At 42.1% G+C, this 19375-nt stretch overlaps 1 protein-coding gene and 1 pseudogene across 3 annotated transcripts in view; both read left to right on the plus strand.

Annotated features, from left to right (window-relative positions):
* LOC126270956 (follistatin-related protein 5-like) overlaps positions 1-19375 on the plus strand; it is a 556933-nt gene that overhangs the window by 507945 nt on the left and 29613 nt on the right. For all 3 annotated transcript variants that reach the window (XM_049974113.1, XM_049974114.1, XM_049974112.1), the window contains one exon: positions 11642-11792. In XM_049974113.1, the coding sequence (XP_049830070.1) occupies positions 11642-11792 (151 nt within the window). The remainder of the gene's footprint in view (positions 1-11641; positions 11793-19375) is intronic.
* On the plus strand, positions 2265-2381 carry LOC126289299 (5S ribosomal RNA; annotated as a pseudogene).

A 19375-nucleotide genomic window follows, 5' to 3' on the forward strand; every position in this document is an offset into this window, starting at 1 on the left:
ACAGCGAGCTGTCGACATATGCCAAAAAAAAAATAAAATAAAATAAAATAAAATAAGCGCCACAGCTCAGAAGTTCACGTAAGTTGTGATTTGAGTTAAGACTGTCATACTGGCACCAGATTTCACCACAACTCTGTTCAACGCCTCCGCGTAACGGTGTCACACCCCATCTTACCCACTTTCTATCTGTTCTTTTGACGCTTCCGCGATGGAGATCAGAACAGCGACATCTAGCACTGAAATAACGCAGTTTTCTTGTGCGAGAAGGCATCAGTAGGTGGCGTAAAGGGGAGGTGATTCCCATACGTTTCGTAGTTGCAAACATGCATGAAAGAAACAGCAAAACTTCCCCCAAGTCCTCGCTCCCCTAATCCTAAACGCCCCCCCCCCTCCCCGCCCCACCTCCAACACCACTTCGACAACGCACTCGGTGTTAGCCGCACACCATTGTTGACCACTTTAATAGTGTGCTTTTACAGATACTTCGACAGTCATTGAGAAGCGTTCGGCTGCTACTCTAGCGACTGAGCACGCAACCCTTAGATTATGCATGCCCGCAAGCAGGCGTCAGAGCAGCCATAACGCGTCATTCAAGTGAATGAGAGTAGAAGTCTTTGTAAAAGACTTTTGAATGTGCTCAACAAAGGTGTACGGCTGGCACCGAGGGAATTGCAGAAATGGAGGCAGGGAGGACCCCACCTTCCCCACCACACTCCAAACCCCCCCTCCCCCTCACCGCCACCACCACTGCAGCATGTGGCACGCCGCTGGAAAGTGGAAAGCGCGAAACAGCAGGCCTGAAAAATCATAAATACTCTTTGCTGCTTCGGATCACACTCAGATTTTTTCAAATGGTTTTCAATAAGACTTAGCATTTCACCCTTTATATCAGAACAATCATTGTGGTCGCGCTACACTCCGAAGGGGTCAGATAATGCTGAATAGAGTTCCAGCCCACGATGTCGTGGAGAAGAGTTTAACAATCTGTGGGGTTTCAGCAAGGTCTAACGTTGACAGGAATGTAGTCCAGTTGCTGATCGCGAAGCAGACTGTTGGTTTCGACTGCAAAATGTGCTGTAATCAACGATCCGAGGAAACAATGGTTTCATCGAAGCTGTTTATGCGATTTCTTTCCTTTCATCTCGAACCTGTACGAATGTGTGTCTGAAATATTTCCCTCGGCCAGTGATAAGAAAACGCTTCATTTAAACGCTGGGTGTTGCTGTTCTGACTTCTTATCACAGAGACGTGAAAGGAAGGGGTGAAATGTGGGTAGCCGGCCGGGGTGGTCGAGCGGTTCTAGGCGCTACAGTCTGGAACTGCGCGACCGCTACTGTCGCAAGTTGGAATCCTGTCTCGGGCATGGATGTGTGTGATGTTCTTAGGTTGGTTAGATTTAAGTAGTTCTAAGTTCTAGGGGACTGATGTCCTCAGAAGTTAAGTCCCATAGTCCTCAGAGCCATTTGAACCCAATGTGGGTATGAGGGAGTATGAAAACCTTCCCATTGTGTGACACGTCCACTGTGACATTGGGCGGAATTGCTGTGAAATTTGGTGCCAATGTGACTTAGTTTATCCATCTTACACTTTACTTAAAAACTTCTGAGTTCTGACCCTTTTCTTCGCGTGTGTGGATACCTTGCCGTTTGACGCGTCGCCGAGCCCGAGGGGGCCTTTACAGTGAAAGGCTGTAGGCACCTTTTAGCCGAATTTGAAACTTCTGTATTGCGACTGAAGGAAATTATATAATTTCGAAAAAGTGTCCTTCTAATTGTGATGCACAGTGTAGAATAAGGTGACAATTAACCTGTTACTCATTTAACGTCACTATCCAAGACTCAGTAGCCTCACATGCATATATCACGCTCACTACTTGTAGAATCACCTCTCTGGAAACGAAGTAATGTGTGTCAAGTGTAGCCTACTATGGTCTCCGCACACTTTAGCTTCAGTAGCTACAGCATGCAGCTCCGAATTTGCTACCAAAAATAGAATGTTTCGTCGGATGTGGGTGAATTATTAACAGACTTCGAAGGAGAGTAAAGGCCTCTACAGATTCATACCTGCAAAACATAGCATTGAATTTACGCGTCACAGCCATAGGCAGTAAAATTATGTCTCGTAAGGAAACACATAGAAGTACTTTTGCCTTAAGTACTGAGTTTCACTCCTAAGTTTGGTCTAGGTTACATTAACATATGTTTGCTGTAATACGACTTATTTTTCGCACATTGAGAATACATTACGTTATTATTTTTAATCGGGGCAACGGCCTTGCCGCAGTGGACACACTGGTTCCCGTGAGGTCACCGAAGTTAAGCGCTGTTGGGCATGGCTGGCACTTGGATGGGTGACCATCTGGTCGCCATGCGCTGTTGCCGTTTTTCCAGGTGCACTCAGCCTCGTGATACTAATTGAGGAGCTACTCGACCGAATAGTAGCGGCTTCGGTCAAGAATCCCATCCTAACGACCGGGAGAGCGGTATGTGACCCCACGCCCCTCCTATCCACATCCTCCACTGAGGATGACACGGCCGTCGGATGGTCCCTGTAGGCCACTCGTGGCCTGAAGACGGGGTTCTTTCTTATTATTTTTAATCAATGTCATAACGTAATCCTGAGAGAATGGTTGGTGAGTATACGTGGAACCTGCAATAGGTAATGTTAGGAAGAGCACAGTGGGACTAGACTTAAGACGATAAATCAAAGAAAATACCAGAAAGCAAAGAAAATACTAGTTTTCCATCATCTCCCTTCATCTCCCTTTCCCATCCTTTATCTGTTGATTATACCTCCGGCATCCCTCATAAAGTGTCTTAGATGAATATTGGTAAATGGGTAGATATAGGTATTACTGGTCGAGAAAGAATGCCGTTTGAGGAGCAGATATAGGTGCGATGCTCTTCCTTATGCATTGAAGTAATAGCAGGAAAAATTTTTCTTCCGCATATGAGGCAGACCACATTGCTTCTACAGAGAATGCTGATTTCTGATGTTGCCTAACCAACGGCCATCGACATTGTGAAGTTATAGTACAGATGTCCAGTTATGAAATTTTGGAACTGGCAGAGATTGGTTTCAACTATTTTAGCAACGCTTCGGCATTGTGTATCACTTGACAGTACTGTCATCGAATTCTTTGGATCTAATAACCTAGTTTTCTATCGGATAGGTTATCGAAGACCCTGCAGTGACTTTTGAATGCCTCCGAAACTGAAGGTTGAAAAACGTAGGAAGTACCAGTATGGAACAGAATGTCCATACGAGGTCGCTCGACGTCACACTACAAGGAAACAGTTGCCAAATGAAGTATGAGATTGGAGAAAGACATGTAGAGATTATGTAAAGTAATCAAGTTGGTCCCAGTTAGTACGAGGGGACTTCAAAAAGTATGTTACACAATAGTGTGTAGCCAAGTAACTTTTATTGAACGCTGCACTATACCACAAATTAACACAGATACACTACACTATTTTCGTACATAGTCAACAGATCACTGTAAAGAACGATCGAATCGTACTGTCAATGATCCAGTTATTCGACGATAGATATCTGCACGAAACCATTCTAGAACCACTTTCTGAACATCCACATCGTCAGGAAGTGCGTCATCGCTGCGAATTAGTTCCTCGATTGCTTAGACATCTACGTCTGTAGTCGAGGTCGATTGCCTTCATTCGCGATCCGTATCAACCACGTCTTTAGCACTGCCCTCGACTGTACGGTCCCTGTCACATGATTAGCACCGTTTTACTACGGCTGGACACGATATTGCGTTTGGTCCCTACATCGCCAGAATTTTCCGGTGCACGTTTGTGCGATTTTGACGCTGTGACGTTAACAGTAACAAGAAGGTACGTGTTAGCTACTGTTTGATGCTCGAAATTTACATTGGGGAACACCACATCGTCATCTGGGTGCTCGACCAACTATCAAATATAATGTAGATTGCGCATCCTCCGACATGTACGACAGTTTGGATCTAAATGTCACAAAACAGTAGTTCATGTAAATCACACTCTAGCATCCATGTGGTAACTGTGACGAAATCAAAGAACAGTGTAAAACTAAAGTGAATAATCAGATATTTTGTTTTATATCTGCCAGTGAGTAATATTAGTACCCTTCCGAAAGTAAAGCCTTCCTCCCCGTTTATTAGAGATTTATAACATCCGAATGAAATACCGATTGTTTTAAAGTAATCTAATTTTCTTTGTATTTGCGAAAGGAGCAACTGCGTAGTCTTCCGGAAAGATATCGAAATACGTAAGAAACCGAGGCGCGCCTTCAGTTCTTTTGCATTTCTTTCTTGTTTCAGTCTCCACAATCCCCCTGTAGCTCTGTAACACGACACATTGCTAGTGTTTCTTTCTGCCATACGTATTACTTGTGAATACACACAAACACTAGCAAATGACGCAGAGAACGAAATAATGGAGCTTACTGCAATTATGTACTCATCATTTTGTACTAATTTGTTAAATCAGCTTCATGTTGACAGATCGAGTGTGGTGGAGCAGTGGTATTAAACAATGGACTCGGATTCGCCAAACAGTGGTTTGAGTTTCCGTCAGCGATCAAAATTTGTCTTCCCATGGTTTCTATAATTCATTGAGAATGAATCCTGGAATGGTTCCATAAAATAGAGACATAGCCTATGCTTTGTCCTCATATGAGATTGTGCTCCATTTCTAATGGCCTCGATGTCGATAGAGCTTTAAGCTCTAAGCTTCTTTCCCTCCTTCTTGCCGACTGACATTATATGACATTACGAGCAGTCATGTCGCGGAGTTAAGTGTAACTGTCAGCGCGACTGCCGAGCAGGTCTGGCTCCAATTAAGCAGAGTGACCGGTGGGCGCGGGATTTTTCCCCGTGCTCCATGCAAGCGCAGGTGAGGGGCTGCTGGGGCTATAGGTAGCGAAATATAAGATGGTTGTTGCATTTTCAGGGATACCACGCTACACACGTTAGATACATAACACAATAGAAACGAATACACCATCAAAATCTTAGCAATGAGACCAGCTCATTGCAACTTTAAGCATGTTTCTTCGATAATTATTAAGAAAGTTACAACTGTTTTAATTATAAATAGGACACTGGGTAAGACAAATTAATATTATTAATCCACTGCAGCGATCGCGTCACATAAATTATCAAAAGAAAGTTGATTACAACAGTTAACATCACAATTGGCTACAGTTCAAATTCAGCATGTATATCAAAAGTAACAGCCAATTTCATAAAAGTCATAAATTCTCCACAAACTACAAATAGCATGAAGGCAATTCCTCACCTAATCATTCCAGATTATTATGAAAAATAGCTCAAATGGTACGTATGTAAATGGCCATTGATAAAAGTTATACTAAATCGCTGTGGAAGTCGGAACAATAAACACTAAAACATATGCATGAAAAAACATGTATCTAGAGGCCGGAAGGTCGCTCTTTATAGCTGATCAGATGGATCTTGTGACTTAAACGTACTCACTTATCTCATATAGTAAAACCGAATGCAAGAACGTTTATGAATTTTCCTAATAACTTGTGTCATACTACAATGCTTTTATAATAATAGGAAGCAAAGTAGTAATTGTAGGTTTACTCTAACACTATGTATATGTGTGCAAACGGTCTTAGTTTAGACGACGGTCTTAGCTGAATAGTTAAATAGATTAAATAGTGTATGACGTAACGGAAAATATTTACAGCCAACCGAGGTACGCATATGGTCTTTGCTCTTGGTTAGTACTCTGTCGTTGTTGAGGTTTCCGTCTGTTGCGAGTGGTACTGTGTTGATGGATGTGCCTGACAGTAATGGAGATAATCTGGGCTGCAGAGCACCCACAATAGTTAAATACAGCCTCGGGTGAGTGCGAGCTCTTACTTTAACCTCTCATTTCATTTAGAGTATCTGACATCAGTTTGATGTCATTGAGTACGAACTTCAGCTTTGTTTGTGAAACCAAGAACGATTTTCTTGCAGTTAATATTGAAACTCGTTTGTGATAAACATGTTTACTTGTTATTGCAGTGATTATTTAGAACAAAAAAATTAGTTTTATGTCGTGATTGATTCTGAAAATTCATGCTATTGATCTTTTCATGTTTGCTTCGTGAGTAATGGGCTTTAAAAAGACTTTGCACGCACGTTTAGCGTTTACGTTTCTCTGTTACACTACATTAATTATTATTTACGTTTGTGCTCCCCTGTATCCACTATTATGTAATGTCACCATCCATAAATGTGCGCATTACTTGCAATAAACATTTATTTGATTTAAATGACAGTTATCCTGTTTTCAAAAACTTTGTCAATGCACAATTAATTTATATAAATCATTTCGGTAACCTGTTTAGTACTTTATTGTGATCTAATGGACTCTTCTTCAATAAATGGTTCTCATATTAAACATAACTCTTATCTCACATAATTTATAGATCTTTAGCGAATGACCCACCCGTACGACACTGTAGTGTGCCAAGCCAATTGTGCACTGGCCACACCAAGAGCAGACTATAAAACATCTGGAAATGTCCTAATTAGGCGCAGTAGTTGATAACGATTATACTCGTAGGTTCTGAGATAAATTGAGGTCTATGGGTACCATGGATATTGTCACAAAATCAGTGTAAATCTATTCGTACACGTAGACAATTTGACAAAAGTGAAAGTTTTCGAGAATATGTAGACACTGAGGATATGGCACGATCCCGCAATGAAGAGCTTTAATGATGTACACAGCTAAGCAAATTATGGCCGTTGTTGGAGATTAGAGAATTTAACGACAAAATCGATTACGCTATAAGATCTATACATCATGAGAGATAAGGGTTGTGTTTAATATGAGAAGTCTAGACTCAACACCAGATTAGTGGACAACAATCTTACTTCAAGTTGAACTGGACTGACTATCCTCTTTAACCGCCCATTCCTCCGGGCATAAACGTAACACACCTCCCTCGGGTGTGTGTGTTGTCCATAGAAAAAGTGAGTTTAACTTAGATTAAGCAGTGCGTAAGTTTGGGGACCGATGACGTAAGCAATTTGGTGCCATAAGATCGTGCCACAAAAAATACTACTTGGAGAACAGTTACAGTGACGCTGCGCCAGAGGGTCACGCGAAGAGACAATTTGCTGTGCGAAAGGCGTGCCCAGCGAGGGATAGGGCAGAGCAGCTTAACTGCCTCACTTCTCCTCTTACTACTAGAAAAAAAATTATCTTCGTATAGCGTCATCGCACACAGCGCCGCCAAACAGACAGCCTTCTTAATTCAGAATTAATTTGAAGGAAGCCAGAATGTGCAATGGGTACTGACTAACAGCGAGTGTACCCTGAGCAATTCGTCTTGAAATCTAAGCTTACAGTAGCGTTTCAGATGCGGTTCACGATGTTTTCCCCGTGTTACACGGAAGTGTAAAAAAACTGCCAGACGTTGAATACAGCAAGCATTCAGATCTGTCTGAATATTATCTGTCTGCCAGCAAAATAATATGTGCAAAAATCAGATAAACTACAAATATTATAGGTATGTATTAGCAAGTTTAGTGCATAGTAAAAAAATAAAGCTTTAGTGATTGGAAATCTGCGTTTAATTGTGCTGAGTTCCCTCCTCCCCTCTGCTTTCACGCAACTAATATGAGCAGCAAATCCTCCCAACCCCCACCCCCAAGCCCTCCGCCCACACACACACACACACGCACACACACACACACACGCACACACACACACACACACACACACACACACAGACCTAGCTCGGTTGCTGAGCAAGCTCTTGAGTGATATTCTCATTCTGAAATATGAGTTTTTTATGACGTGATTATCCACTTTTGGATGCAACTGTATTTTTGTGCTGTTGCTGGTTCGACGTACACGTCATAGTCAAGTATAAGATTCGATGTCATATTACGGCCAGAAATACATAGGTAAAAAATAACAATGTACACGCAACAAGTGAAGAACACACGCACCTCGTTGCTCATGTACTCGTGTCATGGATAACAACCACTGACTTTATTGTCATCAAGAGTAAGACAGCCCTACAGGAACGTTCTTATTATGAATCTGTTTCTGTGTCTATGCCATAATATGGCATCAAATCTTATACTTGACTATAGACATAAGCCGAAATAGCAATAGCAAAATAAAAACAGTAACAACTAAAACCGAAAAGTGACGTCATTTAAAGAATTCACAAAGAATGTGGATCGTTACGGCATGAACCATGGACCTTGCCGTTGGTGGGGAGGCTTGCGTGTCTCAGCGATATAGATAGCCGTACCTTAGGTGCAACCACAACGGAGGGGTATCTGTTGAGAGGCCAGACAAACGCGTGGTTCCTGAAGAGGGGCAGCAGCCTTTCCAGTACTTGGAGGGGCAGCAGTCTGGATGATTGACTGATCTGGCCTTGTAACACTAACCAAAACGGCCTTGTTGTTCGGGTAGTGCGAATGGCTGAAAGCAAGGGGAAACTACGGCCGTAATTTTTCCCGAGGGCATGCAACTTTACTGTATGGTTAATGATGATGGCGTCCTCTTGGGTAAAATATTCCGGAGGTAAAATAGTCCCCCATTCGGATCGCCGGGCGGGGACTACTCAAGAGGACGTCGTTAACAGGAGAAAGAAAACTGGCGTTCTACGGATCGGAGCGTGGAATGTCAGATCCGTTAATCGGGCAAGTAGGTTAGAAAATTTAGAAAGGGAAATGGATAGGTTAAAGTTAGATATAGTGGGAATTAGTGAAGTTCGGTGGCAGGAGGAACAAGACTTTTGGTCAGACGAATACAGGGTTATAAATACAAAGTCAAATAGGGGTAATGCAGGAGTAGGTTTAATAATGAATAAAAAAAGGAGTGCGGGTAAGCTACTACAAACAGCATAGTGAACGCATTATTGTGGCCAAGATAGACACAAAGCCCACGCCTACTACAGTAGTACAAGTTTATATGCCAACTAGCTCTGCAGATAACGAAGAATTTGAAGAAATGTATGATGAAATAAAAGAAATTATTCAGATAGTGAAGGGAGACGAAAATTTAATAGTGATGGGTGACTGGAATTCGGCAGTAGGAAATGAGAGAGAAGGAAACGTAGTGAATATGGATTGGGGGTAAGAATTGAAAGAGGAAGCCGCCTGGTAGAATTTTGCACAGATCACAACTTGATCATTGCTAACACTTGGTTCAAGAATCATAAAAGAAAGTTGTATACATGGAAGAAACCTGGAGATACTGGCAGATTAAAGATAGATTATATAATGGTAAGACAGAGATTTAGGAACCAGGTTTTAAATTGTAAGACATTTCCAGGGGCAGATGTGGACTCTGACCACAATCTATTATTGGTTATGAACTGTAGATTAACACTGAAGAAACTGCAGAAAGGTGGGAATTTAAGGAGATGGGACGTGGATGAACTGAAAGAACCAGAGGTTGTAGAGAGTTTCAGGGAGAGCGTAAGGGAACAAATGGCAGGAATGGGGGAAAGAAATACAGTAGAAGAAGAATGGGTAGCTTTGAGGGATGCAGTAGTGAAGGCAGACGAGGATCAAGTAGGTAAAAAGACGACGGCTACTAGAAATCCTTGGATAACAGAAGAAATATTGAATTTAATTGATGAAAGGAGAAAATATAAAAATGCAGTAAATGAAGCAGGCAAAAAGGAATATAAACGTCTCAAAAATGAGATCGACAAGAAGTGCAAAATGGCTAAGCAGGCATGGCTAGAGGACAAATGTAAGGATGTAGAGGCTTATCTCACTAGGGGTAAGATGGATACTGCCTACAGGAAAATTAAAGAAACCTTTGGAGAAAGGAGAACGACTTGTATGAACATCAAGAGCTCTGATGGGAAACCCAGTTCTAAGCAAAGGAGGGAAAGCAGAATGGTGGAAGGAGTATATAGAGGGCATATACAAGGGCGATGTACGTGAGGACAATATTATGGAAATGAAAGAGGATGTAGATGAAGATGAAATGGGAGATGTGATACTGCGTGTAGATTTTGACAGAGCACTGGAAGACCTAAGTCGAAACAAGGCCCCAGGAGTAGACAACATTCCATCGGAACTACTGACGGCCTTGGGAGAGCCAGTCCTGACACAACTCTACCATCTTGTGAGCAAGATGTATGAGTCAGGCGAAATACCCTCAGACGTCAAGAAGAATATAACAATTCCAATTCCAAAGAAAGCAGGTGTTGACAGATGTGAAAATTACCGAACAATTAATTTAATAAGTCACGCCTGCAAAATACTAACACGAATTCTTTACAGACGAATGGAAAAACTAGTGGAAGTCGACCTTGGGGGAGATCAGTTTGGATTCCGTAGAAATATTGGAACACGTGAGGCAATACTGACCCTACGGCTTATCTTAGAAGCTAGATTAAGAAAAGGCAAACCTACGTTTCTAGCATTTGTAGACTTAGAGAAAGATTTTGACTATGTTGACTGGAATACTCTCCTTCAAATTCTGAAGGTGGCAGGGGTAAAATATATGGAGCGAAAGGCTATTTACATTTTGTATAGAAACCAAATGGAAGTTATAAGAGTTGAGAGGCATGAAAGGGAAGCAGTGGTTGGGAAGGGAGTGGGACAGGGTTGTAGCCTCTCCCCGATGTTATTCAATCTGTATATTGAGCAAGCAGTAAAGGAAACAAAAGAAAAATTCGGAGTAGGTATTACAATCCGTGGAGAAGAAATAAAAACTTTGAGGTTCGCCGATGACATTGTAATTCTGTTAGAGACAGCAAAGGACTTGGAAGAGCAGTTGAACGGAATGGACAGTGTCTTGAAAGGAGGATATAAGATGAACATCAACAAAAGCAAAACGAGGATAATGGAATGTAGTCGAATTAAGTCGGGTGATGTTGAGGGTATTAGATTAGGAAATGAGACACTTTAAGTAGTAAAGGAGTTTTGCTATTTAGGAAGTAAAATAACTGATGATGGTCGAAGTAGAGAGGATATAAAATGTACACTGGCAATGGGTAAAGAAGAAGAGAAATTTGTTAACATCGGGTATAGATTTAAGTGTCAGGAATTCGCTTCCGAAAGTATTTGTATGGAGTGTAGCCATGTATGGAAGTGAAACATGGACGATAAATAGTTTAGACAAGAAGAGAATAGGAGCTTTCGAAATGTGGTGCAACAGAAGAATGCTGAAGATTTGATGGGTAGATCACATACCTAATGAGGAGGTGTTGAATAGGATTGGGAAGAAGAGAAGCTTGCATCACAACTTGACTAGAAGAAGGGATCGGTTGGTAGGACATGTTCTGAGGCTTCGAGGGATCACCAATTTAGTATTGGAGGGCAGCGTGGAGGGTAAAAATCGTAGAGGGAGACCAAGAGATGAGTACACTAAGCAGATTCAGATGGATGTAGGTTGCAGTAGGTACTGGGAGATGAAGAAACTTGCACAGAATAGAGTAGCATAGAGAGCTGCATCAAACCAGTCTCAGGACTGAAGACCACAACAACAACAACAACAACGGCAAGATGTTAGTGATATGTTGTAGTATACCTTCAACTGTTGCTTCGCATGTTCGTGGAGTATATCCGCTGACAAACTGGTAGATAGCTGTAGCTAACTTGCGTGGTGGCTACTTTAAGCGCACGGTGTGCCTGCAGGACCTGCGCTACAAGTTCCAGTACGGCTACGTGTCGCACTGGAAGCAGCGAGGCCTGTACAAGATTGACCTGGCCAACATGCGATACGTCCGCAGCGTCGACCTCTCGCTCTACAATTGCGTACCGCGCCATCTGCAATTCTCATCTCTGTGTAAGTACCTTCTACGAACAAGCTCTCACTATTTTTGTCTGTAGAACTTTCTGTACTGTTTTGATTTCCATGACACCCACAATAACAGATTTTTAACAATTTGCTGCAGATACGAGGTGTGATAATAAAGCAATGAGACTGATTTACTTTGCAAGATGTGGCAACCCTGCAGGCTTGCGTTGTCACAATATCTTTGACCTTGGTCTATAAGCTGCTTCTAGTCCAGACGGCACATCGATGCAACTGCTGAGTCGTGAGTTGTGCTGTAATAAGTTACCACGTGTGAGCGTCTCTCGTCACGGAAATGGAACCGCACAATATTGCGCAACGGTATGCCATTTATTTTTGCGTTAAATTGGGTGAAAATGTGACAACAACTTAGGGTAAGCTTCAGAAGGATTTTGGAGAACAGGTTATGTCAAGAGCTCAAGTTTTTCGTTGGTATAAAATGTTTAGTGAAGGCAGTGGACGACCATCAACCTCATGGATGGATGTCAACTTTCCCAGGCTGTGTGAACTCGTACGATCTGATCAAAGATTATCTGTGAAAATGATTGCAGAAGAACTGAACATCAATCGAGAAGCAGTTCGTCTAATATGAAGATGTTGGTATGAGAAAGATTTTTGCAAAGATGGTCCCCGAAAATCTCACACCACAACAGCGAGAAACACGGAAAAATGTGGCAGCACATCTGTTAGAGCAAACGGAAATGAATCCAGAATTGCTGAGCCTTGTTATCACTGATGATAAAAGTTGGGCTCTTCAGTACAAACCAGAGACAAAACGCCAAAGTTAGCAGTGGTGCTCAAAGGGATCACCCAGGCCAAAAAAAGTTCGCATGCCAAAGTCTAAAGTAAAACGCATGCTTGTGTGCCTCTTTGATTCCATGGGAATTGTTCATAAAGAGTGGCTGCCTTCTGGACAAACAGTTAACTAAAATTACTACAATTTTTTTTTACAAAGACTTCGTAAAAGAGATCTTCATGCCTGTGCCAACATTGCTGATAATTGGATTCTGCGTCACGATAATGCGCCATCCCATATTGCTCAGTCAAGACAACAATTTTTAACCTCAAAACTATTTCCAGTACTACCAAAGCTACCTTATTCACCAGATATCGCTCCATGCGACTCTTTTTCTATTTCCAAGAGTCAGAACGGCGGTCAAGGGACGCCATTTTCAAACGACACAAGATGTCAAAAATCTGTGCCGAGGATCTTGGAGGATATTACAGAAGATGAGTTCCAGAAATGTTACCATCAACGGCAGAAGCGCTGGAAAAAGTGTGCGTAATCACAAGGGAACTACTCTGAAGGTGGTAACACTAAACTTGACTAAAACGGTAATCAACTTTTTTTTTCCCCACATCAGTCTCATTACTTTATTGTCACACATCGTACGTCGCAATACTACCTCTAGCGTGTACTGCCGACAACTGAGAAGAATGCGAATAACAGGAATGCAGCAAAGTGTTGTATGTGTATTGTGACATACTCTAGGGAAGAATAGTTCATGTTGTTCTGACAACATTTTTTGTAAACCCCTCGTAGCCAGTTTTCTAAAGGCCACGTCGCTACTACTGCTGTAACGATAGGCCGAGTTTCTGAGTTCGTGAAATGGCTTCTGGTGCAGTACATCACTACGACAATTTTTCCCTGCCAATATTACACAGCTGTGCCCCAGGGCCAGGTAAGAGGACAGTAGAGCGAAGGTTCTATAACACTCCAACAAATTAGTGACAAAGTCACACACATCAGTTAAACGGTTTACTTATCTTTGTGACTAGTTGAAATATGAAGTCTGAAACACTGCATGTAATACAACACAAAAAGGCCCTCAATGATTAAGTGAAAATGCAATTTACAATGACTGTCTGTTCGCTTCTAAGAGTTCACCAAACGACCTTCCTTGTGTAAGTCACTCCTGGACGATGTGGGCGAGAGCTGCTCTTCTATCTTTCGAGTAGGCTTCTGTCCGTCGTCGTCCACTCATTGACGGATTGTACCCGGCCTGCAGTTGGACGAGGTTAAGGCGATACCTTCATCCTCAGCGCCTCCCGTGGCGTTGGTGAAACGCGCGCAGAGTGTCTACGGCACCGGCACCAGCTCGCATCTTTGCGCCCGTGTTGCTTTTTACGTGGCTGTGTATACATCTACATCTACATCTACATGATTACTCTGCAATTCAGATTTAAGTGCTTGGCAGAGGGTTCATCAAACCACAATCACACTATCACTCTACCATTCCACACCTGCACAGCGCTGGGAAAAACGAACACCAAAACCTTTCTGTTCGAGCTCTGATTTATCTTATTTTATTTTGATGATCATTCCTACCTATGTAGATTGGGCTCAACAAAATATTTTCGCATTCGGAAGAGAAAGTTGGTGACTGAAATTTCGTAAATAGATCTCGACGCGACGAAAAAAGTCTTTGCTTTAATGACTCCCATCGCAACTCGCGTATCATATCTGACACACTCTCTCCCCTATTACGTGATAATACAAAACGAGCTACCCTTTTTTGCACCCTTTCGATGTCCTCCGTCAATCCCACCTGGTAAGGATCCCACACCGCGCAGCAATATTCTAACAGAGGACGAACGAGTGTAGTGTAAGCTGTCTCTTTAGTGGACTTGTTGCATCTTCTAAGTGTCCTGCCAATGAAACGCAACCTTTGGCTCGCCTTCCCGACAATATTATCTATGTGGTACTTCCATTGAAGTTGTTCGTAATTTTAACACCCAGGTACTTAGTTGAATTGACAGCCTTGAGAATTGTGCTATTTATCGAGTAATCGAATTTCAACGGATTTCGTTTGGAACTCATGTGGATCACCTCACACATTTCGTTATTTAGCGTCAATTGCCACTTGACACACCATACAGCAATCTTTTCTAAATCGCTTTGCAACTGATACTGGTCTTCGGATGACCTTACTAGACGGTAAATTACAGCATCATCTGCAAACAACCTAAGAGAACTGCTCAGATTGTCATCCAGGTCATTTATATAGATCAGGAACAGCAGAGGTCCCAGGACGCATCCCTGGGGAACACCTAATATCACTTCATTGTTACTCGATTATTTGCCCTCTATTACTACGGACTGCGGCCTTTCTGACAGGAAATCACGAATCCAGTAGCACAACTGAGACGATAGCCAATAGGCCCGCAGCTTGATTAGAAGTCGCTTGTGAGGAACGGTGTGAAAAGCTTTCCGGAAATCTAGAAATACGGAATCAACTTGAGATCCCCTGTCGATAGCGGCCAATACTTCGTGCAAATAAAGAACTATCTGCGTTCTTGCGTCTTGTTCGGACGACATAGTAACGTTTTCACGGATGCAAGTATGTCAACATAGAAAAGTTCGAACGATGTAAATGGATTAAATGGGCCTACCTTTCAGCATTGTACTAATACTACCAGAATAATGTTATTAAGACTACCCATTTGTGCGGCTACAGCATGTGTGGTATGAGTATAAATAGTTTATTAATTTCAAACTGGTACTGTGTGTGCACTACTGAAGTACTCTTTTCCTTTACGATACATATTTCGCTTCAGTCAATTAAAACACCATCAGCGGTAAGGTTGTCTCATCCGTTTCTTCCTTACAGTGATAATATAACGTTTGCGTACATGTTTTGTGATCGAAAGTATCCGCACAATCTGTGTAATGCTGAGTTGATCAATACTGAACCGTCCCCTTAGAAAAATTTATGAGTTACTGTGCTGATAAACCTCTTACATTATTTGATTTTCAAGCAGCTGAGCAGAACTGAACGTACTCAGACATTTCGCTCTTTACCTATTCTGATCAACACTAAACTGACAGCCAATATTTTTAGCGCAACGCAATCTGACTTTCAATAATCCCTACAAGAGAATGGCTTTGACTAACATTAACCTATAAGTTTCACAAATCACTATCTCACAAAAATCTTCGTTACTCGAACTACTGAAATACAGCGAGCGCCACTACTGCCAGCTAAATAAAAGATTGAAACTACTGAAGGCACTAACTACTGATGGCATAGTTACCAAATGAAATATTTTGATAGAGAACAGACAATGTATTTACCTTAACAGTGTTCAAAAGTCATAATATATATAGCAGTTCATGGCATCCAGTCTTAGAAATTTACTGTCTCTGATGGACAGACGTCCAGATCATCCAGTCTCGAAACTCCGCCATCTCTCACACCACATTCACCACTGCTGGCGGCTCACCTTCTACTGCGCAATGCTACGCGTTGTTAACAGCCAAGTGCCCAACACTACAATATCATATACTCCAACAATGCAAACCAACCTTAGCCTTCACACAGCACAGCCAGTGATTTTCATATTGAGCGCTACGTGGCTTTACCAACATAAAAAACTAAACAGCCTACTTACAATACGTGTCAAGAGAAGGGAACCCGCGGGGAGTGCTGTGCTATCAGTAGAGGGAGCAGCAAAAAGCAGAACGGGTTACTCAGGAGAGATTAGTGCCATCGAACGTGGGCTAGTCATTGGATCTCAGATGAGTAACAAACCCACAAGGTACTTTTCAACTCTTCTAAAACTGCCCCGGTCGACTGTCGTGAAATGATTGTGAAGAAGAAACGCAAAGGAATAACCATAGCTAAAACGAGACCAGGCACACCCCCTCTGGTGTCGGGGGGGCGACCGTCGATCATTGCAGGGAATGGTTGTAAAGAAAATCATGAAATACGCCGAAGGAACCACTCGTGACTTCCAGATGCTACCAGAAGTCAGGCTAGCTCAGCAGAGGAACAGTTGTGCAGCCGTCTCGACAACGGATGAGCCACTGTTTTTTACGCCGGACAACGAGGTAATCGTTACCACAGCAGTCACTGTGAAGGTAAACTCTCCGTTCGTGGGATAACTCTGGCACAATTGCTCCTTTGTTTTCTTACATACTCATCGAATTTCCGTGTTTTTTTTTCCATTACAGCATGAACATTAAAATACGTTAAGAATATGAGCACTTTTTACCAGGATTTGGTGCCATTTGATCCAGCGCACATCGATTTCTGAGGGTTGACTCATTCAGAGGAATAGTTGAGTTATAGAAACCTGATGAGCGAGTTTCATTCAGTCATTTCAGAAAGCCAAACAGCCGCAATTGGCGCCTTGAGTAATGCAACAATCTCAGTCAGATACCAACAGATGGGTGCTCTCAGAACCATACAAGACAATCAAAGGAACACAACAAGGCTGACGTCGAAGACTGCCACAGTCGAGTCGATGTATGGAGATCCCAGGCAATTACCTCAAACAGTGACGGGACGGGATTCTGTAAACGTCTCTATGGCAACGCTTCAGTGTCGCCGGAGCTAAGTAGACGGCTATTGTTTTCGCCTGCTGCGGGTTGCGTTTTGCAGCTAAAAGTGGCAACAGCGCCGCCAGTCAGGGGTCATCTTACACCGACTCGACTGTAGGAATGCAAAAGAAAGAATTCGTTTCCCACACCTTGTCTCACCCCGCGCAGACATTCTTCTCTGCTGTCTACTGCACATCTGTCATTGACTGATCATTGCACATGTCTTACAAAAATATATCTGGACGGTATTTCATGTTGATATTAGGGGTAAAAATGTTAATTTATAGACACACGTTAGGGAGAAGAGATATTCAGATCCCTAGCTTCGAATGAGGCATTGGCCTTACGCAGTGAATACACCGGTCCCCGTCAGATCACCGAAATTAACCATCATAAAGACCGGGAGAGCGGTATGCTGACCACACGCCCCTCCTATCTGCATGCTCAGCAAAGGATGACACGGAGGTCGGATGGCGCACTTGTGGCCTGAAGACGGAATGCTGAGCGCTAGCTTCAAATTCCATATTTCTCTAAAATCACTTGCTGAAGACGTGATAACGATACAGTCAATTGGCTACTCTAATCATGTTTCATTTCTGGCTACTGACATACGCGAAATCACATTGTTGCAATCTTATTTTCCTCCAGTTTGCTACTCGGAGTCGAATTTTTGACAAGTAATGTGCATGTTTGGAGAACTGCTTCCGCTGTGTCGAAAATACGAGATTTATTGATTGTGAGTGGGCTTTGTATATCGGTGAGTTGGGATGGGGCTGTGTATGTAAACTGAATGTACTTATGCTCTTTTATGCTTCTTTGTGGTATGTAAACTGTGCTTTCTAATATGCACTGTGTCACTGTTTATCCGATAATCCCCTCTGTTGTCTTGCGTTATGTCTTTTACCAGTAACTTCATATATTGTAATGACAGCAGGCGTTAGTGTGTGTGTGTGTGTGTGTGTGTGTGTGTGTGTGTGTGTGTGTGTGTGTGTCACGTGCTTGGATCTTTGATCGTTCGTCTAGAGCCGAGAACAGGGTACCATTGCAGAGATTCATTATCTGTTTTCATTCTACTATGATTTCTTGTACATGGTAATTTTTTATATTGTAAGTTTATGTGGAGGGCTTTTGTTCCATTCAAGAATATCACATTGGTGTTTATATCTGTTGGTCTGTGGCTGGTATCCATATCGACTCTGCAAACGGAGAATGATTGCTGTGGCTCTGAAGCACCCTTCTATGTTCACCGCATCTAACGCTAAACTTTCTACCCGTCTTTCCAAATGTAAATTGAGTTGCACTCTTGAGATGTGAGCTAACAGATTCCAGATTGTTCTGTTTTCAGTTCTTGTTGCTTTCTTGTTGCCAACCACGCGAGATGCTTTGCTGTTGTGGGCAAGTGTCTGCCATTTGTTTGTTGTTATGGTTAATCCTTGTTCAGACCTGTTGTCTCGGTTTGTGTTCTGTGTATTTAAGTACTGTGCGCTTTTGTTTGTAAGTTGTTGTCGAGCTGTCTGTTGGATATCTTGTTCATTTTTGTTGTGGTTCATTTTCTTTATCATATTTGTCTCTACAGGTGCTTGTTTGACATTCTGTAGCTCATTTTTGTAGTTGTCCTCACTGGTTGGAGTTTTATTGAATGTGTGTAGCATCTTCAGGTTTTTTTGCGTGTGTAAGTAGGTCTGAGTCTTCGTACACGGTTGTGTTAGTGGTCGTGGGTTTCCCACATATGGAAAATTGTTGTTTGTTGAATTTCTGGAGTAAACTGCGTATTGTTAATTGGAACCGCCTGAAACGTTTTAATTAAAAATAAGAGACTTAATATAAAGAGTAGATATAAATAGTATAGTACGGGGTAAGAGCAACATTCAGTTTAATTCAATGAAAGCGATATATTGTGTTTGTTTCCACGTCATTCTAGTTTCTTAGTACTTACCCCACACATATAACAGTGGAAAACGTGATGATTTGAAACAAACGAACTGCTGTGTTTCTCAAAGAGCATTTGTTATCCTAACGTTCTCGTGTGGTTTGCGAATGTTCCCAAGAGGGTTTAATGCTGTTCACTTTGTCTCCAGCAGCATTTTGAGATTATCTAGTATTTTTCCTTCGTTATCATTATCAATACAATACTGAAATAGGATGACTAAAAAATGTTAGAACGCTATGGTTGTAATTCTCGTAACACTTTTAATGCATAGAAACAGTAAACCATTGTATGTGCCCTTGCCGGATTCAGACATCAGTATCG

This window comes from Schistocerca gregaria, chromosome 1, assembly GCF_023897955.1.
Source record: "Schistocerca gregaria isolate iqSchGreg1 chromosome 1, iqSchGreg1.2, whole genome shotgun sequence".
Taxonomy (NCBI): Eukaryota; Metazoa; Arthropoda; class Insecta; order Orthoptera; family Acrididae; genus Schistocerca; species Schistocerca gregaria.